We start from the raw sequence: 21,043 nt of genomic DNA on the forward strand, positions 1-21,043 counted from the left end.
TTGGTAGCCTGGTTGAGTGGGTGGGTTGGTAGCCTGGTGGGTGGGTGGGTTGGTAGCCTGGTGGGTGGGTGGGTAGGTAGCCTGGTGGGTGGGTGGGTGGGTAGGTAGCCTGGTGGGTGGGTGGGTGGGTAGGTAGCCGGGTGGGTAGGTAGCCTGGTGGGTGGGTGGGTAACTAGCCCGGTAGGTAGGTAGGTAGCCCGGTGGGTGGGTAGGTACGGAGCAGTGCTTTTCAGCGCTGCTAGATTTGGGCGCAGCCGGCGCCTTCATAGACTTCAATAGGAATCATTCCTATTTAAGCGCTCAGTGAGTAACGTCGGCTCCGTCAGAAGACAGAGCCGAAGTTGCTTAAAAACATAATAATTCGGCCTCCAGCAATCGCTGGAAGCCGAATTATTTCATTCCCCTACTATCCATGTCGGCCTGGAGGGGGAATAGTAATTTAATCGGCCCGGACTTGTGCAGAAGCAGGATCAGCCATATAGCGCTGTATCCTGCGCCCAAGTCTACCGGCGCCGACTTCAAATGTACGCGGGTAGGTAGGTAGCCTGGTGGGTGCGTGGGTAGCCGGGTGGGTGGGTAGGTAGCCTGGTGGGTGGGCTGGTAACTAGCCCGGTAGGTAGCCGGGTGGGTGGTTAGGTAGGTAGCCGGGTGGGTGGTTAGGTAGGAAGCCTGGTGGGTGGGTAGCCGGGTGGGTGGGTAGGTAGGTAGCCGGGTGGGTGGTTAGGTAGGTAGCCGGGTGGGTAGGTAGGAAGCCTGGTGGGTGGGTAGGTAGCCGGGTGGGTAGGTAGGTAGCCGGGTGGGTAGGTAGGAAGCCTGGTGGGTGGGTAGGTAGCCTGGTGGGTGGGTAGGTAGGTAGCCTGGTGGGTGGGTAGGTAGCCTGGTGGGTAGGTAGGTAGCCGGGTGGGTAGGTAGGAAGCCTGGTGGGTGGGTAGGTAGCCTGGTGGGTGGGTAGGTAGGTAGGTAGCCTGGTGGGTGGGTAGGTAACCTGGTGGGTGGGTTGGTAACTAGCCCGGTAGGTAGCCGGGTGGGTGGTTAGGTAGGTAGCCAGGTGGGTGGTTAGGTAGGTAGCCGGGTGGGTGGTTAGGTAGGTAGCCGGGTAGCCGGGTGGGTGGGTAGGTAGCCTGGTGGGTGGGTTGGTAACTAGCCCGGTAGGTAGCCGGGTGGGTGGTTAGGTAGGTAGCCGGGTGGGTGGTTAGGTAGGTAGCCGGGTAGGTAGGTAGGTAGCCGGGTGGGTAGGTAGCCGGGTGGGTAGGTAGCCGGGTGGGTGGTTAGGTAGTTGAGTGGGTGGTTAGGTAGGAAGCCTGGTGGGTGGGTAGGTAGCCGGGTGGGTAGGTGGCCGGGTGGGTGGTTAGGTAGTTGGGTGGGTGGTTAGGTAGGAAGCCTGGTGGGTGGGTAGGTAGCCGGGTGGGTAGGTAGGTAGGAAGCCTGGTGGGTGGTTAGGTAGTCGGGTGGGTAGGTAGGTAGCCGGGTGGGTAGGTAGCCGGGTGGGGAGCTATCCGGGTGGGGGGCCCGACTCCTATCCTCCCTCCCTCCCTTCCTTCCTCACCTCGGGGGGCCCCCTCCCGATATGCGCGGCGGGAGAGTGAGCGGCAAATGCAGGAAGTCTTCAGGGCTCTCCAGGCATCCGCTAGAGGCCCAGCCGCTGAGTCTCCAATATGTCTCCAACTGGAGACATATTGGAGACCAAGCGGCTGGGCCTCTAGCGGATGCCTGGAGAGCCCTTCCTGCATTTGCCGCTCGCTCGCTCTCCCGCCGCGCATATCGGGAGGGGGCCCCCGAGGTGAGGGAGGGAGGGAGGATAGGAGTCGGGGGGCCCCCGGGAATAAAATAATAAAAAAAAAAAAAATATTAAAAAAAAAAAAAAAAAAGTACTTAATGCCATGGGCCCCTGAAGAAAACGGAACTTCAGGGGCCCTCGTGCGGCGGCACGGCCTGCACGGCCGTATGTCCGCCCCTGGTTAGTACTGTAGTACCGCAGTCAGTGCTAGTAGTTGTTAGAGTAGTAGTACCATCTGGTTAGCTTTCTACAGAACTGTTGTGCTGTGAGCAGTGCCAGCGTGACAGTTAGTGTGCACTAGTGTCTTCTCCTCTGCTGTCTGACTGTCACTCGGCACTTGTCACGTGCCACTTGCCAAGTGGCACGTGTCACTTGAACTCGTGAACTCTGATATCCGACCCGGATTGGATATCTGGGTATCCGGATCTGAATTAGTTCCAGATAGTGAAAAGTGGTATCGGAGCAGCACTGCCTACAATCTGATTGATTGCTTTGGCAATGCTTTCATTTTGTTCAAGCTAGGCAGGGCTGCTTCTGGCCATTTTGGTGCCTTAAGCAGGACAACCCACAGTACTCTCCAACCCCTCCCTACAGATCTGTAGTGGATAAAATAGCAGCATAGACATTAGTGTTAGGTGTAGGTAGGGTAGTGCTAGGCATAAGTAGGGGTAGGTTAGTGCTGGTTGTAGGTAGGGGGAAAGCTAGTGTTAGGCATAGGTAGGGGTAGGCTAGAGTTAAGCATAGGTAGTAGGGAGGTTAGTGTTAGGCTATGTTAGGTATAGTTAAGGGGGAAGGTATAGTTATGGGGTAGGTTATTGTTAGGTATAGTTAGGGGGTAGGTTATTATTAGGTATAGGTAGGGGTTAGGTTATTATTAGGTATAGTTAGGGCGTAGGTTATTATTAGGTATAGTTAGGGGGTAGGTTATTATTAGGTATAGTTAGGGGGTAGGTTATTATTAGGTATAGTTAGGGAGTAGGTTAAGTATAGTTAGGGGGTAGGTTAGTGTTAAGCATAGGTAGGGAAAAGGCTAGTGTTAGGGAAATCTACGTAGTGTGAGAATTAGTTGAGATAGACAACAGTAGAATATCGGTAGTGTTACTGATATTCTACCATCAGTAATATCTCGTGCCTATTTTTATTTGTAGCGCTTTTAACTGAACTCTCCCTCACACTCAAAAGCCGTACAATAATGTATTTAGAGTGTCTAAACTGCAAAAATAACCTCAACACCAACTTGTGGCTTTTTACTACCCTTCCTTCTCTCTGGTTTCTCCAGTAACCATCCTTCCTACATTTAGTTACTGTTGGAAAGCCTCCATTAGCTCATTCCTTGCATCGGAATGCAGAAGGTGCTAAAACGATAACCAAAGCACAAGAAAGGTCTTCTCATGTCACCAGCATTAGACTCCACCATGGTAAAGGCTAGGGCTGTCTGGCATGACAGCTCTCTCCCCACAGTCACACCACACAATGCAAGCCTGTGGACCAAGCTCGGCCTGTCAGTGGGGGAAGGAGCTAGTATTGATCTTCAGCCGGTTCATAATTCCCCACATGCCTCAGCCAGATGGCTTGGACATATATCATTACCATTAAATGCTCCAATTAGGTTTTAATAGTAAGCGCCTAAAAGAGGATATGAGGTCTAGAGCACAAGACCTCAAGCCAATACCGTTCCTTCCCCCACAGCAGATTCATGTACATAGTGAGGGAGCTAAAAGCAAAGGTAATCATTCACTGGTGACAGGAATGTTCCCAACAGCTCCCATTCCATACATTCACTTATAACCTACAGGCCATCTATCCTCTTTACAGTTTTTCTAAAACCAGGAGATGTGTTTTAATTGCCTTTATGTTCATTTTGGGTCCATGTAGAATGGATCTTCACTTTTTTATTTTATCCAGCCTCACTTACCTGACCCACCAAACACCCCAAGGATAAAACTTACATAAAATGAAATGAGGATTTGAGGGTGAATGACAACGCATGGACCGGGAACATCAGACAATGCATTCTATGCACTTATGATGTCCCCACATACTGCGTTGCATCGGTTGCCACAAATCCTGGTTGATAAGAGGCCCTAAATGGAGATATTATTGCTGTGTACACCTGAATGGATGTAAAATAGGTGAAATGTGTTAGTTACCTAATGCCCTGAAAAGACAAAGAAATTGCTGTCTGTGCCGCCATCTTACTTCTCTTTGTGCCCTCCCATCACAAAAACAAACCAGGCAAATCCCGAGCATGCTCAGTACAGCTTGTAAGCAGGCATGTCCTCTAGCAGAGAGATGTGGATCATAAATTGAAACATCAAACAAATGGACCAGCACCATACAATCAATTTAAATATAATGATGCAGAGTGTGCTAGGGGCTAGACAAGAATCAGCAAAAGGGAATAAAAAGATGCCGCCTAAAAAGCACCACACTGACAATATAGTAATTTTGTAACCAATATATCACAATCTTTATTCAATTCCAAACACAAACATAATAAAAACAATTAAAAACTACTAAAAGTGAGAAATCTGGGGTCCATAAATGTACAATAGTTCACAATGATTAAATAATATAGGTTCCCCTCTCAAAAATAGGATAGTATGAAATATACAAGCATGTGGAAATAGAGCTATTACATTATAAATAATGACCAATCTACCAAGTCAGTACGGTAATTGGATTGAGTGCACAAAGTGCTGGCGATAATGAATAAAGTTCCAAACCGGGAATAACAAAATTAATTAAATTGTGAGCAGCAATAATGATGAAGACCTATAGCCTAGTAAAGTGCAATACAGTGGGCTATATAAGAAAACCACAGCTTACGTGAGAGGAGAGAAGACACCAGTGGACCAGCAGAGTAGAGCCTTAGTGCACCTCATCCCACGCTTCTGAAGAACGCATTTCCCGCGAGGTGCACTAAAGGTGGGTACACACATCAGATACAAGTCTTTGGAAAAGGCAAGATCACAGACCAATTTTACCCCCTTCCATGTAGTATGAGAGCCATACCTACATACCGTAGTCTATTCTATTGAGATGAACTCCCCATCAGATAAAAATCTTTGCAAGATGCTGCACACAAAGATGCTGCACACATGCAACAGATCAGTATCTGCAACAGATCAGTATCTGCAAAATGCATTCATAGTCTATGATATCCAGGGCTGTGGAGTCGGTACATAAATCTTCCGACTCCAACTCCTCAGTTTCTGAAACCACGACTCCGACTCCGGGTACCCAAAATGGCTCCGACTCCTCGACTCCGACACCTTAGTCTAATACTTAACAGGGTTATGGATTTTGAACAAAAATCATACGACTCAGACTCCTCAGTTTATGAAATCAACGACTCCGACTCCGGGTGCCCAAAATTGCCACGACTCCGACTCCCTAACCCTGATGATATCTGCAGATCTCATATACACCTTGTTTAACCACTTGCCGACCGCGCACTCATACCGTGCGTCGGCAAAGTGGCAGCTGCAGGACCAGCGACGCAGTTCTGCGTCGCCGGCTGCAAGCTAATTATAATCAGGAAGCAGCCGCTCGCGCGAGCGGCTGCTTCCTGTCAATTCACGGCGGGGGGCTCCGTGAATAGCCTGCGGGCCGCCGATCGCGGCTCGCAGGCTAAATGTAAACACAAGCGGAAATAATCTGCTTTGTTTACATTGTAAGGCGCTGCTGCGCAGCAGCGCCGTAAGGCAGATCGGCGATCCCCGGCCAATCAGCGGCTGGGGATCGCCGCCATGTGACAGGGGACAGCCTGTCACTGGCTGCACAGGACGGATAGCGTCCTGTGCAGCCCAGATCACCAGGGGGAACAGGGAGGAGAGGGAGGGGGGGAATCTCGCCCCGGAGGGGGGCTTTGAGGTGCCCCCCCCCGCAACACCCATCAGGCAGGAGCGATCAGACCCCCCAGCACATCATCCCCCTAGTGGGGAAAAAAGGGGGGCGATCTGGTCGCTCTGCCTGCACCCTGATCTGTGCTGGGGGCTGCAGAGCCCACCCAGCACAGATCAGCTAAAACGCCGCTGGTCCTTAAGGGGGGGTAAAGAGTGGGTCCTCAAGTGGTTAACAGACATTCATCTGCAGATCAGAAAATTATCTGCAGATCTGAATATCCATCCTGGTGGATCTGATCTGCAAATGACTGTCTATTAAACAAGGTGTAAATGAGATCTGCAGATATCACAGTGACGGATCGATCAGCCTGGAGGGGGCTGTCAGAAGCCCTAGGTGTGTATAATTTTGTTCTTACGCACCATCTCAGGTTTCCTTTAAAGCACTCTTGTAGTGAGAGGGATGTGGAGGCTGCCATTTGCATTTCCTTTCAAACAATGCAAATTGCCTGGCTACCCTGCTGATCTTCGGCCTCAACTACGACTAAGAAACTACACTCGCTCCGATGCGCATGAGCTTTTTTTTGTACTATTTGTCCGGCTATACAAATAAAGATTGGAAATTTTTAGGAATCAGTGTCTGGTGGGGCGGAGTTCCTTTCCAAAATTGCACTTTCAACCACAGACCGTGAACAAGCATGCAGATCAGAAATTTCTGACTGAAATCTGACTGGTTTTGCCACATGCTTGTTTCAGGTATGTGATTCAGACACTCCTGATGCCAGAACGATCAGCAGGATGCAACTGGTATTGTTTAAAAGGAAACAAATACGTCAACCTCCATATTCTTCTCACTGGAGTGCTTTAAAGGAAAACAGAGGAAACCTCGGGTCAAAAAAACACATACCTGAAAAGGAAAGCCTCCGCATCCTCCACAGGCTTCCCATAACCACCATACTGCAGCTCTCTTTGGACCCTCAGGAAGATCAGGGCCGCATTCCTCTTTATGCATGAGTGTGGCCGCGCTGCACCAGCGTGAGCACAAAAATGGCTGTGCAAGGCATGTGGCCGCTCATGCACAAGCGGTTCCTGCTTACTGCGCAGACGTGACCACACTTGTGCATGAAGAGGAGCGCAGCCCAGAGCTTCAATCTGACAAGCTCTTGTCAGATTACTTTGGGTGGTCTGCGCTCTGCAACAGAGGTCCAGACGGCACGGGAATTATCGACAGGATCCAGAGGCTTCTCTCTTCTTAGAGAAGTGTGTTTTTTGACCCAAGGTTTGCCCTGTGTACACTTTAAAATGGAATCTGCAGAACACAGAACCGCCTATGTCAGGACTCCTCAGCCAGAAAGCAGACCTGAGGTGCGGCCATAGTGATGCTCAAACATGTCACATGCTTCTCCTATCATTTCCTGTGGGCAGTGAGGAAGCTGAATGATACTGCCTGTATCTCTACTTACCATATGATCCAAAATAGCATGTGCCAATTCATGGCCGAGAATGAAAGTGAGCTGGTCATCATTGCCTGTCGCATCCAGCATGCCGGTGAAGACAAACACCTGGCCGTTCTGGAAAACAACACACAGTCAATAGTGTAATTAATGCAGCAAACGCAAACTCAAACCCTGAGTCATTATAAGCCCAGCAGATGGGTTGGTGTGCTGGAGCTTTAGTACATTTACATCAGTGATCAGACTGTAAGTGGAGCTTGCTGTTACTTTGGGCAGCACACAAAGCACAATCTCTACTTTAGAGCATTGTCTAGATTTCAATTATTGGTACAATATACTTTTTTTAAGTACCTGACTGAGCTTGCAAAGCAGTTTGTCTGTGTCAATGTCAGATGCTGCTTGCCTGAGAGAAAATTCTATGAGCTCTCAAAACTCCCCCCCCCCCATGCAAATATCATGCACATGAGGTAGGCAGAGGATCGAGAGGGGGAACCAGCTAGTCTTACCCTCTGATCCTGCCAACCTCCTCCTTGTCCTCTACAAGAGGGAGCAGAGAGGGGGAGAAGGGTGGGTTATGGCTCTGTGCTGGGGAAGCATCTCCCACTCTACTGGCAGCTCCATGCTTTACGGAAGGAATGAGAATTGCTGCATCCAATCCAATGGCTGCATCCAATATGAAAATTGAGTGAATAATGGCATAAGATTCCTATCAGCATTTCTTTTAAACCATTCAACTGAATTCTCTGATCTTATCCTCTCCTTTCAGAATACAATAATGCATACTGATAATAGTATTGTCAGCGTGCATGAAGCCAAGTACTGTACTTGGTACAGCCCATAAACCCACCTTTGGCTGCCATGCGGGGTGTTGCAGTCTTATGCTGAGAACACATGATGCGTTTTTTTTTTTGTTTTTTTGTTTATTTTCGGTCCGATTGATTTTCGATTCGTTTTTCCTCTCAATTTCCCTTCTCGTATCTTTTTTTATCTATTTCCATTCACTTCTATCAGAAATCGATCAGAAAATGATCAAACAGAAGTTTGGACATGTCGGAAATTACCTATCGAACCATCTATCTGCTGAAAAAAAACGTATGGTGTATTCCCAGCATTGTTCACACAGAAGTCACATGTCCAGTGCGCCAGAATACTGCTGGATGGACCTTTCTAGGCAGACCGGAATATCAGCAGCCTGGCCAGAAGTCATCTGGAGAAGGAGCTGAGCAGTAAGCACAGCTCAGTAGCACTTGCAGTGTGACCTTGTATGTATATGGAGAGGATATGAGAGCATTCAATGTATCAATGATCCCGCAGAATGCATCACGTTATTAGGCTCTTGCATTGTAAGGGCCCTTTCACACTAGCAATCACAAAACCATTTTGCGTGAGTGATTTTACCACGATTAGTGCAGGAAAATCACGAAACACTCTTGCGAATGCTGTGTGATCACAATCAGCACTGTATCGTCATCGCTCCAGAATCACGGAAAAATGCTGCAGGCAACACAATTTGTGATTGCAGCTAATCGCGAATCACCCGCGATCGGAGGCAATCGCGGCAGTGAGATCACTGCCATTGAATTTGTATTGTCCTAGCACTTTAAAAAGAATTAGAGATTGGGCCATTAGTGGGCATCACCCGCAAATCGCCCAGGTCAGAACGGGTTCCTCAGCCTTTGGGAGGGCTCCCCCCTACTCGATCCTCATCATTGCACACCGCTCCCATGTACTGACTCTGACTTAATGGGTCTCTAAGACCATCTATCAAATCACATGATCAAGTATATTGTGCCTTGTTTTCGTTCTGACCCTGTGCATGCTTAACATCGTGCGGGTTCACTGCACAGCTCATCCGTGCATGAGATGCGCTGAAATGCAGGACAGGCAGGTGGAGGCCGAAGGGAGGGTTTGGTGGGCGGAGGCTGAAGCGGAGGGTTTGGCTTGCGAGCGAGGATGGCAAGTTCAAACATGCCTCCAGTGGCTACAGTACATGTGCACCGCCGTACATAAGCACACTAGGGGCTTGATTCACTATGCGGTGCTAACCTACCAGGGTGCTAAGTAGATTAGCACCAGTTTTCTCAATCAATTGCGCGCTAAGTACCGCGCGCAAAGTCCTATGCGCGCGCTAAGTCCCATAGGCTTTAGTGGGCACTTCGCGCGGAGCGCCCTGCGCTCTGTGCAGTGCGCGCGGTACTTTGCACGTGATCACTACTTGATAAGGGCCAGTGCTAACAGTTAGCACTGCTTTGTGAATCGAGCCCTAGGTGTTCAACTGCGCCAGTGTTCCGCATATAGGAAATGTGTACTGTGCCTGTGTGGAGCATTGAAGTTTCAACAGGAACGAATCTCCCCATTTGCATTAACATTGGTTGCCTGAATGGTAACCCGTGTTTGTGAGTATTAATTATTCACTAAAGACATTTATTCTTGAACCTTACAACAATATTGTGGTCTCTCTGTTTCCCTTTTGTGTCTTTTTGTACAAATAAATCCATACAGTAGGGCTATCCCCCTGATATCTGTATGGGGATCCTCTGAGCTCCTGTCCTGAGTAATGCTGACATGTGTCCTATTGATTCATATGAAGTGATTTGAATGACAGGTCCCCTTTAACGCCACAGTCCATTACATGTAACTGAAGAGATCCTGTATCGCGCTGGTTTCTCTCCAGCGTGACATGAAACAATGACCCCGAGGAGAGGAGATTATAAACGGTCATCCCTGCGTATCTCACCGGCAGCATCATGGCGTTAATGACCGGCTTGTCCACCACATGCACCGTCCACTCAATCTTGGCCACTTCGGGCAGATCGCTGTTGCGGGCGATAAGGTGTCGGAGGGTCTTCTGTACCAGCTGATAACGTTCGTCCTCCTTGGGAAGCATTTTATCTTGAAACTCTTCAATCAGCTGCAAGAGGTAACAAGAAAGAGATAGGTGGAATCTACAAACACTTGGCTCAGCACATTCCTCGCCTTAATCTGCCTTCTGCTGAAAATAGTCATATCTGGTCTCGGTTGGGAGCAGCAGGTGTCGCCGGCGTGACTGAACTGGGAAGACCCTGAAAGGAGACACGGCAGACGGATCTGTCAAAGCCAGTTTATCTCTGGGAGGAAATGAAAATGGAGGACGGAGGGATTTGCTGTGTTCGGAGAATCTATAGGACGGGGCGATGTATTTTTCCATATGAAGGGAAGACAGGATGAAACAAAATAAATAACTTTATTGTTCGGGGCAGGAGGTAATCTGCAGGCCTATGTGCTACCCTGCGGACAAGCTGAAAGGAAATCTACAGGCTTTTTAATATGTATTTCCTTATAAAGTATGGTTTAAAAAAAAAATTATATTGAGGAAGTCCGGGATTCTATAAAAAAAAAGAAACCCTGCATAAACCCCATCCACCCTTATATGATTCAATATTACTATGCAGCGATTCTAACTGTGCCTCATTTGGAAGAATAGGTCCTGCTTTGGAGCCAAATCTATTTGTCCCTCTTTCATACTTTAAGGCTACTTGCACACCAAGACGTTGCGTTAGGTGCCACGTTAAGGTCGCATAACGTGCACCTAACGCAAGGCCTGGTGCTCTTCGATGTGGACGTCAGAGTGAGCCGCATTCTGTAGCTCACTCTGGCGTCCGTGATGCGTACTCTTGGACGCATGCGGCATCACGTGGTCCCGCCGGCCAATCATCGCACAGAGCGGCCGCACCAGGAAGTAAACACTGCACGTCACAACATGCAGTGAATAATAATTAGCCATGTGCCTGGCCCCTCTCCGCTCCTCCCCAACATGACTGAGCATGTGCAAACAGTCTAACGCGGCTTAGGCCGCTGTAACGCTACAGTATGCTGCACTTTCGGAAGAACGTGCATCGTTACATGTAACGCAACGTGGGCAGTGTGAACAGCCCACTTGTGTTACATTGCTGTGCGTTGGGGGATCTTAGTGTGTAAGCAGCCTAAGGGCTTGTTCACACTTTTCGTTTTTTGAAGCGATTTTGTTTTTTTAAGCGCTGGCAATTTTTAAAATTGCCTTAAAAGCGATTCTGCAATGTTGCTGTTTGTGAGTGTTCTCACATGAGCGATGAGCTTGCTATCCAATCGCAAACACAGGTCCTGCACTATTTTCAAAGCGTTTGCGATTCAATAGAAAGGATAGGGAAATTGCTAAGCATTTGAAAAGGCGCTTTGAAAAGCGATTTTCCAAGCGCTTTTAACCACTTCACCCCAAGGCGGTTTTTACCCTAACAGACAAGAGTGATTTTCACCTTTTCCGTGCTCATCCCTTTCATTTGCCAATAGCTTAATCACTACTAATCACTATGAAATGATCTAGATTTTGTTTTTGTTCACCACCAATTGGGCTTTTTGGGGTTGATATTTGTTAAATACACTATTTCTCCAATTTCCTCCTCTGTGGTTTTAATATAAACACTGCTACTGTACATAAAACCCACACATTTTATCTGCCTATTTGTCCTGGTTATCACAAGATTTTATTTATGTTCCTGGTACAAAGTGTGGTGACAATACATCATTTGGAAATAAAGGTGTATTTTTTTGGGGGGGGTTCACTATTTTCACGTGCACGGGGATGCACGTGCACCCGCGGGAGCGCGCACATGCACCCGCTGGAGTGCGCGCGCACTTGCATGCGCACAGCGGCAGCAGCACTGTCAGACTTATAAAAATGTCTTGGAGTCATTAAGAGGCTCTAGCAGGACGTTTTTATAAGTCAGCTCGTCATTAAGTGGTTAATGAATAAATACATTGTATTTATTCATTTGCGGGACAAAGAGTTCACTTCCTGAATGACGTCAGGAAGTGAACAAAACAAAGCTACACAAAAGCGCTTAGAAAAGTGCTTTTCTAAGGGCAAATCACTATAAACGCCCTTAGAAAATCGCTTTCAAAATCCTATACAATAAAACTGAAGTGTCGCTGTGTCCAGCAGTTTGCAGCGTCCATGTCCCAGGTTTTTTGTTAACGGACAGCTGGGGCCAGGGAGCTGGAAGGGCGAGCGAGATGGGCGGGTGCGGGTGAGCGGCGAAAGAGGGCCCCCCCGCCAGAGCCCTGCGCAGCCCGGACCAATCAGTCCCGGGCAGCGCAAAGGGCTCGATCGGATGGGTCTGACGTCAGGACGTCGGCTGACATCCATGACGTCATTCTGCCATGGCGACAGGAGAAGCCAAACAGGAGATTGCGTTCTATACGCAATTTCCTGTTTACTTTTGTTGCCGGCGGCGATCGGACTAGAGGGACACATGCGCCCTCTAGTGGTGTTTTATGTAGCTACCACTCAGGTAGCTACATGAAACAAAACAAAAAATTCAAAAAAAGTGCAATGCAGCCTCCTTGGCGGAAAAATTGAACCGCCAAGGAGGTTAAGAATTTTTGTGAAAACAGAACACAGAAAGATTTTTTTTGCATTTCTCTGGCCATCTCTAGTAAGTAGGAACAAAAGCACAATTGCTTGAATTCTGTGGTGAATTGGAAGCCAGATAAGAGATCGGCAGAAAGGAGCAGCAGATGAGAAGTGAGAATGACACATGATGGGTTCGATTCATAAAACATTACCGCATTTGGTAATGCAGAAAACAGCTGACTTTACAAAGCACTTAGGAAAATGTAAATTCATAAAAGCTGTTACCGCATGAAAAACTGAAGTTACCGAGCAGTTAAGTAAATTACCGACTTGTGCGGTAAATACCTCAACATACTGTATCTTGTGTGGTAAAGCCACTGTTTAACCTCTTGGGTTCGTGTTTGAAAATATGTAGGAGCTAGTTACCAAACTTCTACCGCTCCAGTGAACATTTTTATGAATTGGTCCAAGTCTAGAATACCGAATGCAGTATTTTATCAACCAGATTTATTTTTTTCGCACAGCCTTTTATGAATCGACCCCAAGATCTTTTCCACAGACGGCTGATCTGCTCATTTGTCAGGCAGTTCAGCTTCCTGGTTGCTGGCCACAAGCGCAATTCAGCTGCAATTACATGCAGCCACATGGCAGCATTTGGTGATACCACGCGTGTCACGTTTGACACGCAGTGGCGCTACCCGGCAGCAAAATAAGTCTCACTGTGTCACAACATTTCCAGTGTTTTGGGCCCCTGTAGCTAATTTTTTGTGGGAAAATTTGCATCAAATATAAAGTTAGCATATACCGGTATATCTCATAAAACAATACAGTTTCCACTTTGAACATGTGATGTATTATATAGAACAGTCATGAAAAAATAATAATACCTCCTTTCACCTCACAGATTTTGCTTATGAGAACATGAGCTGTAAATATTTGATTGGCTGCTGCAATTTCTATCCTGTCTGTGAGTCATGCATCGGTTTAATAGAATTCTCCCTTATCTGCTGACAGGTATGACAACATCCTGTACTGTTATTTACACGTCGTGCGCAAATGAGGTTTTCATCTGCTTCTGGCTTGATGGGGTGTGAGTGGCCCCCTCTGGTGACAAGCGAAAGCCACAGCAGGACTCGTCCTTCCAAACAAAAATGGGCACAAAAGAAAAATTGCTTCATGCCAGCAATTGAAGAAGGAATGAAATGGTGCAGATTACAGACAGCGACAGATGCGGAATTAACAGGAAAGGGAACAATCATATCATTACAAAATGACTCCAGTCAGAGGCAGGATAATTTTTTTCCCCACTTTAAATTAAAGTGAACCTGTCCCTTACAAGACTAAGGGAGCATGGCTGACAACCACTTGAAAAAAGTGTTACGAACATTGGGACATCAATCTAGAAGAACATAACACTTATAATACAATTAAAAAAAAAAGTGTTGTAGATCAAAACCTTTATTGCATTTTTGAGGGCCCAGCTCACTTCCTCAAGTATCAGTGTCTACAGAAAGGTAAACCAGGTGGAAGTGGACCAGTGTTGCCAACTCATCCCTTTAATTACTGACATATCTAAGTTATACAGGTTCTGGGGCTACTTACACATAATCATTGCCTTAAGTGCATCTACCTAGCCACGAAACTTGTATAATTCATATGTGTCAGTAATTAAAGGGATGAGTTGGCAACACTGAAGTGGACTCAGCTTGCATGGGCGTGTACATTTAAAAATGCTGCTAGTGAAAAAAAAAATCAGTAAAATATCAGCAATCTACAAATATTTTACTATGGCCTAAAGCAGGGGTGGGCAAACTTTATCCACTGCGGGCCACATCCTGTCGCAGGCCGCATTCTCTTCTCCCTCCCTGCAGGCTGCGAGCAGTGCGTAATGACAGGTTTAACTCACCCAATCACACCTTCCAGTGGCGATCTCCATGGCAACTGTGGCTTCATGTGACAAGCTGGCACATACTGACAGTGAGTAACATTATGCCACTGTGGCCATGGAGACTGGTGCTGAAATGTGTGATTGGAGAAAGGAAGAGAGGGAGAAGAGGACAGGAAAGAAATATAGTCTATTATGGGCACTAATGGGACGGATATGGCTCACAGGATGTAGTTTGCCAAGCCCTGGCCTGACCTCACCATCACACGAGCCCTGCTTCCCGATGCCTAACCCTAAGGCATCCCCCTGCCGGTGCCCAACCCCAAGAGACTTCTCCCGCCAATGCCTAACCCTAAGACCCTCCCCTGCAAAGCCAAACCCTAAGACCCTCCCCTGCAAAGCCAAACCCTAAGACCCTTCCCTGCAATGCCTAACCCTAGGGACCCCCGCCTCCACACACACACCAATGTCTAACCCCAGCTCCATCGACGGGTGATGGTTAAGATTAGGCATACGGGGATTGTGTGGTTAGGGTTAGACATTGGAGGGGCGGAAGTTAAGCATTGGCTATCGTTATTAGCACTGCAAAAGAGTTGAATGTAGGTACAGTTACCGAAATTCTACTATCAGCTATTTCTGAGTGTCCAAATTTCCGCACGCCCTTTTAGCTCACTCATATAACAGTGGTTGAGAGGTTGGAAGGCAGAGGGGAAGCCAGCAGCACCTATGTCTCTTCTCTACACTGTGCACAGGAAGCAAGAGGACAGAAAGTATAGTCAATGCGGGGTTCTCAAAGAGACTTCAGATAGGGGGTCCTCAGATATCTCCAGGTGTCTAAATCAGTCATGCCTTCAACAGCACCACTAATCAAGGAGCAACTAAGGTCAATTCTACCATCTCACTTTAACATAAGTTCACTTATCCTTTAGATTAGAATACAAGCCAAACAGATGTCTCATCATCTCTGCCTTTAAATTTCCCATCTCCCCCCCCCCCCCCCCCCCCCCAACGCTGCGATATTCTGGAAGCTATAACTTAATTAGGAGCCACTGGTGCCTGGCTAGGTAATACCTTCTGACAGCAAGTTCACATTAGACACAATCAAACATCAAAGTCTCCCAGCAGCTCTTCACAAAACAGCCCTTGCGTTACGGTTCAATGTCTCCATTCTTTGGAGCCTTCTTCCTTTTATGTAGCTGACAATGGGTCATCCGTTCTATTATGAGTCGAAGAATTCGGCTTTGTGCTCCGTAGAGTTATCTAAGAATATCTGAGACGAAGGAGATCACTCGGCTGCGCTGTAAAGTCAAGACGCGGCAGCGAGGAATACGAGATCGCCTTTATTAGCGCATTAATGTCCCGCTGCCTTTTACTGGTTTGGCCTTGACAAATGTTAGTTTTTCCCCTTTTCTTTACAATGGCAGTTCTTTCAAAATTCATTAGCTTTTCATCAAGGGAAATTGTTCACAGCTGGTACTTAACAACACAAACACAAGATCCTTTCTCTGCTCCTTAAGTACACGGCGCTTATGCCTTCCTCTCGTCTCCGACGAAAGCAGATAATATTAGTAACTGCAGTAACAATTACATATAAGTGTGTCAAGAAGACCTTCTACCACCTGTAAAAGCATATACTGTACATGATCCTAGTTGTATGCATGTAGCTATGGATGGATGGATGGATCCATTTAACACTTTTTGAAGTCATTAAAGCCGGAATCCCATGATTTATCTCTTTGAAATATAACCCTATCCAATTCAGGATAAGTTTCAAGATTCTATGCCTGGCCTATAAATATGTGCGCAAAACCTGCCCTACCTACATCTTGGAGCTTGTTCACAGGTATATACCAAGCCGTCCCTCCAACGACCTTCGCCTAACTGTCCTGCGCACTTCCCACTCCCATGCGTGCCTGCCAGATTTCTTAAGAGCTGCCCCACCCTCTGGAACTACCTTCAACCACGCATCAGACTCCCCCCCCCCCCCCCGTTTAAGCAAGTGCTTAAAACTCTCCTCTTTAAGATGGACTACCCATCCCCTACCACAGAGTAACTCTCTACTGAATACTTCTTCTACAGCCTTACCAAGTGTGTTCAATTCCCCTCCCCTTAGATCAGAGGTGTCAAACTCAAATGCGAAGTGGGCCAAAATTGTACACTAGGACCTAGTCGCAGGCCAACCTCAATGTCTACTGGCCACCTTCCTCCCTTATAAAGTTCTCTGGTGTCTAGCGGTCCTCCTTCTCCTACACAGTTCCCTGGTGTCTAGAGACCCCCACCCTCCCCTTTGCAGTTCCATAGTGTTTAGTGCTTTCCCCCTACCTACCCATATGGCTTCCCTGGTGTTCTAGGGCTTCACCACCAATATAGCTTCCCTGGTGGTCTAGAGTGGGCCATACCATACATAATGCAAAGTGGCAAAACCACTTGAGGGCCAAATTTAATGGCTCTGAGGGTCAAATTTGGCCCACGGGCCGGAGTTTGACATGTATGCCTTAAATTGTAAGTCTTGGCAGGGTCCTCCCTTCCCTAGTGTATTCTACATGATAGTGTGCACCATCATTGTGCTCCTTTCCTATGACAGTCCTGTAATTGTATTACTGGACCTACCTATCAAGCCCAAAATTGAATGATCATGTATTTTGTACCCTGTTTGCCTTGTACGGCGTTGTGCTATGTTGTATAACCTTGTTGCATCTGTCATCCTTTGTATCATTGTATGTATTTATTGTCCAGTGCTGCGTAATATGTTGGAGCTTTATAAATACAATATTTAATAAACCTCCTTCCGCTCAATTTCTCTCAGAGTGTACAGCCCAAAATCCCCTCTGTACCTACCTATGAGGGTCTAAATCTTCAGAGGACAATCATCAACTAGGCATGCAGGCCCTGGGTGTAAAGCCACCTCTGTCCCAAAGCCACCATCTTCTCACATAATCCCACCCAAGACATTGTGAGAACTCCGGAGTAAACTCCCACACTACACTCAACCCCACTACCACAAATTTGCCACCACCAACAAAACCACACATCCCCTCCATCACAACCATGCCCTCTGCTTCTAGAAAAACTGGAAGGGAAGCCTATGGCTATACCAGCGACGCCTCCCCTCCAATCACCAGCAAATCAAATTTGTGAGCAGCGTAAGCCGTATGCCCCATCCTAGATGTCACTAGGGGTGGTTGCGCTGCTGTCATGAAGCATCAGCCCACCTCCAGAAACTGCAATGATTACGTAGAAGAAAGCACTCCAGAGATGTCAAACTTGCGTTGTTTTATCGAGCAATTCAGACACACTACATGTTATGGGTGCAGAGCCACACGTCACACATGTGCCCAATGTGCTATATGCCAGTAGCCACATGGGGCTCCAAAGCAAAAGATGTATGGGCACCTTTGTCACGTAGTAAAGGCAGACAGGTAAAGTATTATAATGGGCACATGGAGCACATTTACATTTGGGGGGCATCGACAGAGGTGGTGTCACGACACGAGACCCATTCCCGAAAGATTTCATATTGAAATAGATCAAGAAACAGCCTACAGCGTATGGGCAGCCAACTGATCTCTTTCTGATCAGAGTCAATCAGAGAGATCTGTCTCTTGGTCGAGCGGCCCATACATCTCTAATAATAATAATAATAATAATTGCAGTATTTGTATAGCGCCTTTCTCCTGTCGGACTCAAAGCGCTTGCGAGGCAACCACTAGAGCGCACTCAGTAGGCAGTAGCAGTGTTAGGGAGACTTGCCTAAGGTCTCCTGCTGAATAGTGGCTGGCTTACTGAACAGGCAGAGCCGAGATTTGAACCCAGGTCTCCTGTGTCAGAGGCAGAGCCCTTAACCATTACACCATCCAGCTAATGCTAGATGCAGTGTTCTCCCCAGACTCTTTTAGCTGGGTGCTCCACCTGGCTAATTTTAGTGAGCACCCAGCTGTTATCAGCTCACCTCCTCACCCCCCCCCCCCTTATGCAGTAATCAGAGTCCTTCATTCCCACGTCAAGCCCCACCCACCTATTTTTTCATACCACCCGGCTGGGAGAAAAATTCTGGGAAGAACACTGTAGTTACATGGGCACCTATAGATTTGGTAAAATTGTACCATGCAGATTGTATTATGGGCACCTTTAGGATGCATACACACATCTATTCTTTTTTGGGGCCAATTTTATCACCTCCATGTAGTATGAGATATTATCTAATCTGTTCACAGTATTCAAAATCTATTGGCCGTAATACTGTATGGAGGTGGTAAAATTGGCCAATCACAATTAAATGTGTGTATGAACCCTGAGGGCTCTTTTATACCAGATACTATTTGCTACGCTTTGCAATCTACTGTATTTCGGACTCCATGCAAATCGCAAAACGTAAGGACATCTTCACAGTAAAGAAAATCACAGGAACCCTTTGATACTACTGTGATCCAACAGTAATCTAATTTTCCCAATCGCAAAAGGTGATGCATTTTTTCTGCATTTCTCCTTGCGTTTCTGGCAGCCACAGAAAATTGCAAATCGCAATTGCAGAGAAACCGCATTGCAAAATTGCGGTGATAGGGGCTCCGGGCGGCAGCGGCGGTGATGGGGGCTCCGGGCGGCAGCGGCGGTGATAGGGGCTCCGGGCGGCAGCGGCGGTGATAGGGGCTCCGGGCGAACTGGTCAGTTCGCAGGTATCACCGACTCTCTGAAAAGCTCCTCTTCCCACAACAGCGGTGGCTGACACCTGTGGCCTCTAGTATAGACGTCACATTGCAGTGTCAGTCAACCAGGGAAGAGGACAGATGTGGGTGGGAAGCAGGGGAGGGGAAATCAATGAATAAATTATAGATAGGAGATCCCCGGTGTGCCAGCCGCCGGCGAAATATAGGTCCAGTGCAGCGTTATGCTGAAACATAACTGCAGACATATTTATAAAAATTTTGAATGCAGGATTAGCATCTTTATCACTTAATACACTCAGACCAGTTGCTTTTGAAATTTGATTTTTATGGTGACAATACCGCTTTAAAAAAATTAAATAAATTGCGTTGCATTTGCAATCTGCCGTATAAAATAAACCCTTAGCATGTAGAACCCTTTTCTAAACAGGTGTTAAATGCGGAGCTGGGAAAAAAGGGCGCATGCCGCTAGTGGACAAAAAGGGCGCCGCCATTCACTCCCATAATAAATAGCGTTTAATGGGCGCCGGGTAGGAAAAAAGGGCGCCGGAGCTAAATTAAGTTTATAAACGGCGCCAGGAGCTAAATAAAGTTTACAAACGGCGCCCGGAGCTGTTTAATGATTTATAACTGAACTTGTGGTGATTTACGTTTATAAAATGCACCCGTGCCGAATAACGTTTATGAAAATACTAAACATATTTATCTTATTTAAATAATTAAAACATTATTTAAAGTTTTATCCCTTACTGTTTGTAAAACATTATTATTCACAAAATAAAGCGATTAGTACGTAACGTAAATTGCAAAATATTTTTTTAATCCACAATTAGTAAAACATAATTATCCACATAATAAAGGGGGGTCTTAGGTTTAGGCACCAACAGGGGGGTCTTAGGTTTAGGCACCAACAGGGGGGTCTTAGGTTTAGGCATTAACAGGGGGGTCTTAGGTTTAGGCATTAACAGGGGGGTCTTAGGTTTAGGCACCAACAGGGGGGTCTTAGGTTTAGGCACCAACAGGGGGGTCTTAGGTTTAGGCACCAATAGGGGGGTCTTAGGTTTAGGCACCAAGAGGGGGGTCTAGGGGTTAGGGGTAGGTACAGGGAGGGTTACTTAGGCACCAACAGGGGGGTCTTAGGTTTAGGCACCAACAGGGGGGTCTTAGGTTTAGGCACCAACAGGGGGGTCTTAGGTTTAGGCACCAACAGGGGGGTCTTAGGTTTAGGCACCAACAGGGGGGTCTAGGGGTTAGGGGTAGGTACAGGGAGGGTTACTTAGGCACCAACAGGGGGGGTCTTAGGTTTAGGCACCAACAGGGGGGTCTTAGGTTTAGGCACCAACAGGGGAGTCTAGGGGTTAGGGATAGGTACAGGTAGGGTTCTGTGTAAGAGTAGGCTTAGGTATAGTTTTAGTAAAATTTTAGTAATAATTACTAATGTATTACAACATTTATTACGAACGTAGTTATATTTATATCATCTTTATAAACAATATTTTCAAATTTTATTATAACAACAAACCATAAATGACGGTTATTCACAATAATATACAATTATAACAATTAAACATATATTATTGGTTTTTTTATAAACGTAATTATAAGTTTAACTTTTGAAACAGGGAAGATTAACGTTTTTACAATTTCCGATTTCATAAACATTATTTAATGATTTATAATTTTGTTAAACATTATTTGTAAACGAAATATAGCACACTATATTTATAAACCCTATTAATGATTAATTATTATTTAGAGTTTACACCCCGCGCCCTTTTTGTCCAGGCGCCCTTTTTGTACGTACGCGTTAAATGCTCCTGTCCTCCATATGTAGTTTTCTCTCTGTCCTGTCTGTATACATCTAGAGATAAAAGAGATAAAGTTGCTATAAGAGTGGCCTCTGTCCTTCTGCCTGACCTGAAATCATCAGTCTCTAGTCACTTTTAAAGGAAATAGCCAGGCAGATGAAAAAAATGACATTTACTTACCTAAACTGCAGCTACTAAGTGCACTCAGTAGGAGACCATGCAGAGTCTTGTCTAAGGATCCATGT

General features: G+C 46.6%; 1 protein-coding gene across 1 annotated transcript in view; it reads right to left on the reverse strand.

Moving 5' to 3' along the window:
* Positions 1-21,043, reverse strand: part of OMA1 (OMA1 zinc metallopeptidase) — a 126,024-nt gene that overhangs the window by 67,765 nt on the left and 37,216 nt on the right. Inside the window, exons 3-4 of the mRNA XM_068239412.1 lie at positions 9,814-9,987; positions 7,086-7,193 (exon numbers count right to left, since the gene is read on the reverse strand). Of these exons, the coding sequence (XP_068095513.1) occupies positions 7,086-7,193; positions 9,814-9,987 (282 nt within the window). The remainder of the gene's footprint in view (positions 1-7,085; positions 7,194-9,813; positions 9,988-21,043) is intronic.

The sequence above is a fragment of the Hyperolius riggenbachi genome, chromosome 6, assembly GCF_040937935.1.
Source record: "Hyperolius riggenbachi isolate aHypRig1 chromosome 6, aHypRig1.pri, whole genome shotgun sequence".
NCBI lineage: Eukaryota > Metazoa > Chordata > Amphibia > Anura > Hyperoliidae > Hyperolius > Hyperolius riggenbachi.